Source organism: Phragmites australis, chromosome 1 (genome assembly GCF_958298935.1).
Source record: "Phragmites australis chromosome 1, lpPhrAust1.1, whole genome shotgun sequence".
Lineage (NCBI taxonomy): Eukaryota > Viridiplantae > Streptophyta > Magnoliopsida > Poales > Poaceae > Phragmites > Phragmites australis.
Genome location: NC_084921.1, coordinates 22,468,895 through 22,473,161, shown reverse-complemented (window position 1 = coordinate 22,473,161; position 4,267 = coordinate 22,468,895). Strand labels below are relative to the sequence as shown.

General features: G+C 47.2%; 1 protein-coding gene across 1 annotated transcript; it reads left to right on the top strand.

Moving 5' to 3' along the window:
• Positions 1 to 263: 263 nt before the first annotated feature.
• Positions 264 to 1,673, top strand: LOC133912797 (oxygen-evolving enhancer protein 1, chloroplastic). The gene is made up of 2 exons (XM_062355713.1): positions 264 to 577; positions 704 to 1,673. Exons 1-2 carry the CDS (start codon positions 338 to 340, stop codon positions 1,463 to 1,465), a joined length of 1,002 nt encoding a protein of 333 aa, XP_062211697.1. The 5' UTR covers positions 264 to 337; the 3' UTR covers positions 1,466 to 1,673.
• Positions 1,674 to 4,267: the final 2,594 nt, after the last annotated feature.

The following is a 4,267-nucleotide window of genomic DNA, read 5'->3' as shown; positions in this document are numbered from 1 at the left end:
ATAAAAGGAAAAAGAAAAACAGATGCACTGTTCCTTCTATCCATGAAGCTCATTGGCTGAAAGCCTGAGACCGAGATCCTTAAGCTGGCAGTGTCCACGAACCAAAACCAGCCACCACCACACGCCCAGGAAGGAGTGGCACCTGGCCATGCCGCGTGTGCGTCCACGTCGGCATCACCATAGCCCCAAGCCACCAATGGGAGGTCATCCCTTATCCACTCCTCGTATCCTCCACTGGCACTTGCTGGGCATAGATAACTCTCTCCGGGCCTCACAAAACACCCTTCACGACACACCAGAGGCAAGGTCCCAGGAGAGCGCAGGCGCAGCGACGACAATGGCAGCGTCACTCCAAGCCGCGGCCACCCTGATGCAGCCGGCCAAGATCGGCGGTCGGGCCTCCGCCTCGCTGCCGTCCCGCACGTCGTCGCACGTCGCCAGGGCGTTCGGCGTCGACACCGGCGCGGTCAGGATCACGTGCTCTCTGCAGTCCGACATCCGGGAGGTCGCGAACAAGTGCGTCGATGCCGCCAAGCTTGCCGGCTTCGCGCTGGCCACCTCGGCGCTCCTCGTCTCGGTAACATGCCTGATAGCTAGATTTCGATTTGTTGCTGTGCATGAACGGTTATGTAGCAGGTGCAGCTAGCTGCTAGCTGCTAGCTGCTCAAGGTGGAGATGAGTTGGTGACGTGTGCGCGGTGCAGGGCGCGAGCGCGGAGGGCTCGCCCAAGAGGCTGACCTACGACGAGATCCAGAGCAAGACGTACATGGAGGTGAAGGGGACCGGTACGGCGAACCAGTGCCCGACCATCGACGGCGGCGTCGACTCTTTCCCCTTCAAGTCCGGTAGGTACAACATGAAGAAGTTCTGCCTGGAGCCGACGTCCTTCACCGTCAAGGCCGAGGGCATCGCCAAGAACGCCCCGCCCGAGTTCCAGAAGACCAAGCTCATGACCCGCCTCACCTACACCCTCGACGAGATCGAGGGGCCGCTGGAGGTCAACTCCGACGGCAACATCAAGTTCGAGGAGAAGGACGGCATCGACTATGCCGCCGTCACCGTGCAGCTCCCGGGAGGCGAGCGCGTGCCGTTCCTCTTCACCGTCAAGCAGCTCGTCGCCACAGGCAAGCCGGAGAGCTTCGGCGGGTCCTTCCTCGTGCCGAGCTACCGTGGGTCGTCCTTTCTGGACCCCAAGGGCCGTGGTGGCTCCACTGGGTATGACAACGCGGTGGCTTTGCCCGCCGGAGGCAGAGGAGACGAAGAGGAGCTCGTCAAGGAGAACATCAAGAACGCTGCGTCGTCGACGGGCAACATCACCTTAAGCGTGACCAAGAGCAACCCGGAGACCGGCGAGGTCATCGGCGTCTTCGAGAGCGTGCAGCCGTCGGACACCGACCTTGGGGCCAAGGTGCCCAAGGATGTCAAGATCCAGGGGGTCTGGTACGCGCAGCTCGAATCTAACTAGACATCCGTGATCTATGGGCAAGTGTATCATGATAATACTTTTTGAGAGCAAAGGAGGAGGCATTGATCTATTATTTCAAATTCGGGCTGTTGGTTTTAATTTTAGTACGTTCGCGTTTCTTGTTTCTTTTGTTCTGATGAACTGATGAACCCCCCAGTATTGCTTGCATTTGGACAAACGGAGTGCTAGTACGTGTATATTTGCTTGATTTGCGCCCTAGTATATATTCTTCCCTTTAGTATTTTTTTATATTTTACAATCACTACTATAAAAATTTTCATTAGTGTCGATTTAAAACCGTCATCAGTGTCAGTTTTAAACTAGCATTATGTAATCAGTAATTATAATTTAGGATTATAACAGTCAGTTCCGAAACCGGCAGTGATATCCCTTATCACTACTGGTTTGTGGCTCAACACAAACTGACAGTGATACACTCAAACTAGCAATGGTAATCTCAAATAGGCTATCACTACTGATTTATAGCTAAAATTGATAGTGATAATGGGTTATCACTGTCGGTTTAAACCACAAACTAACATAGATAATTCCATACCACAAAACACAGTATTTGCATTATCTAGCTAGCCTCATGTATTGCTAGCCATGTCATTAGATAAAAAAACAGCGCATATGATTTACATACAATTCATCATTCACATATGGTTCATAACAATTTTATATATAGTTCATCGTTTATTCAAATACCATAATTTTACAACACTGCTGCAGAAACTCCCTTCACTGTTAGTTCCAAAACTCCCTTCACTACCGGTTTTGGAGCTAGCAGTGGGCGAATCACTGCCGGCTGAAGGTTTCAGCAGACAGTGTTTTCCCTCCTCAGTCCTCCCTCTTTCTCCTCGATCTCTTCGTCTCTCTCTCAATACATGCATACAATGATACATATATTTACTATAAATCAATAATAAAAGCACCTTCATTAATATAGTAATAAACACACAATATAAATCAGGCATCGATAAACACACATATATACATAATAGTTCTCACAGGTCACCCCTGAAAAGTGGATCGAGTTGAGCCAGTCTAGTACCTCTACCTCTCCCATGATAAGGACCGCATCTCCGCACTGACGACCAATGGTGTGTGTACCTACGGGGACACCGAGGGGCCGATGGTGGTGGAGTGGAGGACCCGACCATGTCTAATCAACCGCAACATCGCCTATGCTCCAGGCTCGCCGACGTGTCAAAGGCATCGAAGTCTAACGCTTGAACGCATCTACGGTTTGAGCCTTCGACCTCCTCAACACACACTGAAGGGCCACTCTTTCGTCCTCCTCCCTCTGTGCACGCTTACGGAATGCTGCTTCTTGCTCCTCTATAGTGCACAGCTGACGGGCCAGCCTCTAATCCTCCTCCTCCTGGGCATGCTTATGAGACACTGCTTCTTGCTCCTCCACAGTGCACAGTTGATTGTCGAGCCTCTCATCCTCCTTCTAGGCACGTTTACTGGCCGTTGCTTGTTGTTCCTCCTTTGCATTCATCGTTGGAAGACCATTCTATCGAAGAGTCGTCCAATGATACCAATTTTGCATCACACATAGTAATTCATATAATTAATTAATAAATAGTAATTAATGTCATTCATTAATTATGCCAATTGGCAGAATATAATACGTTGTTAAGCCCCTTGGTAGTCTTCCTTCTTATCTTATACTCTTTTCTAGAAGGTATGGTGTCATTTGAATGTCTCTCACGCATGGACGGCACGATCAGTTCATGAAACTTGTCATTTGGGTTGATAACATGTTCCAAGAAGAACCAAACCATCTGTTCTTGAAGGGCATATATTTCTGCATGTTGTAACACACTTGTGCGAAGTTTGGAGCGCTGCATTTGAAGAATCAAAAGAATTAGTCCTAGAACACGTGTAGAAATTGAAAAGAAGGCATCAATATATTATTTTATACCTCAAGATCATTGAACCTAACAGTGTCTCCGTTCGGGCTGAATGCGTGCATGAAAGTAAGAACATAAAACACATGAAGATTGTTGTCGGGTAGCTGCCTCATACACTTCAAGAGGAAAGTATTTGTCAGTGAAATGAATTGAACCTTTTTATTCAGTAGAAAATGCATGACATGAATATGGATTGTGTATCGGAAAGTCAGTTTTTACATCGTACTGCTTCTTGAATGGGAAGAGGATAACACTCTTTTTGCAATATCTTGTGTACGCCCTGTACGTGAATATGCATACCAATTTAAATTTTATGCAATCGTCGAAAAGATTAAATGATCAAGTTAACTTGTTTAGCATATCGATAAGATGTTGGTAAGTTATCTTATCTCTCTTTTGTGAGTCCAAGACAATGATCTTGCTCAAGTCTGGGTGATGACAAAGAGGGTCTAATGCAAACTACAGAATATGTCACCATAGCAAATTAGTACTAGAATCAAGTTGCGCATAAAATGAGGATGCCCTAATGTGCAAACACGTAAGCTGTAGGGTAAGGGTATGAATTTTGCATTGGTGGTGAAGCAGACACTTCAACAAGTAGTCCTCGATGAAGTTCGGATTCTTCGTTATAAGTTTTTGGTTCATAAGACCAGGATCGATGAATCCTACTTTCTTATCTAAGTCTTGTTCGTATGCTTGGATCTCCATTCTACGAAAGAGAGAAGTTAGCTATGCAATCTCAAGATACAAGATCATATAATTTGAATTATATGCATAAGTCACTTACAGAGTCCACGCTCTGACTATAGCCACATCGAGGGCATCTTCCTAGTACAGTTCATACAAGTGCAAGAATTCCAACCAGAAGAAGCCATCCCCG

What these genes read in the sequence shown, in the direction of transcription:
- LOC133912797 (XM_062355713.1), top strand. Translation starts at nt 338, where the DNA reads ATGGCAGCGTCACTCCAAGCCGCGGCCACCCTGATGCAGCCGGCCAAG. An exon ending in CCTCGGCGCTCCTCGTCTCG is followed by an intron (nt 578 to 703) that starts GTAACATGCCTG and finishes TGCGCGGTGCAG; the next exon opens with GGCGCGAGCGCGGAGGGCTC.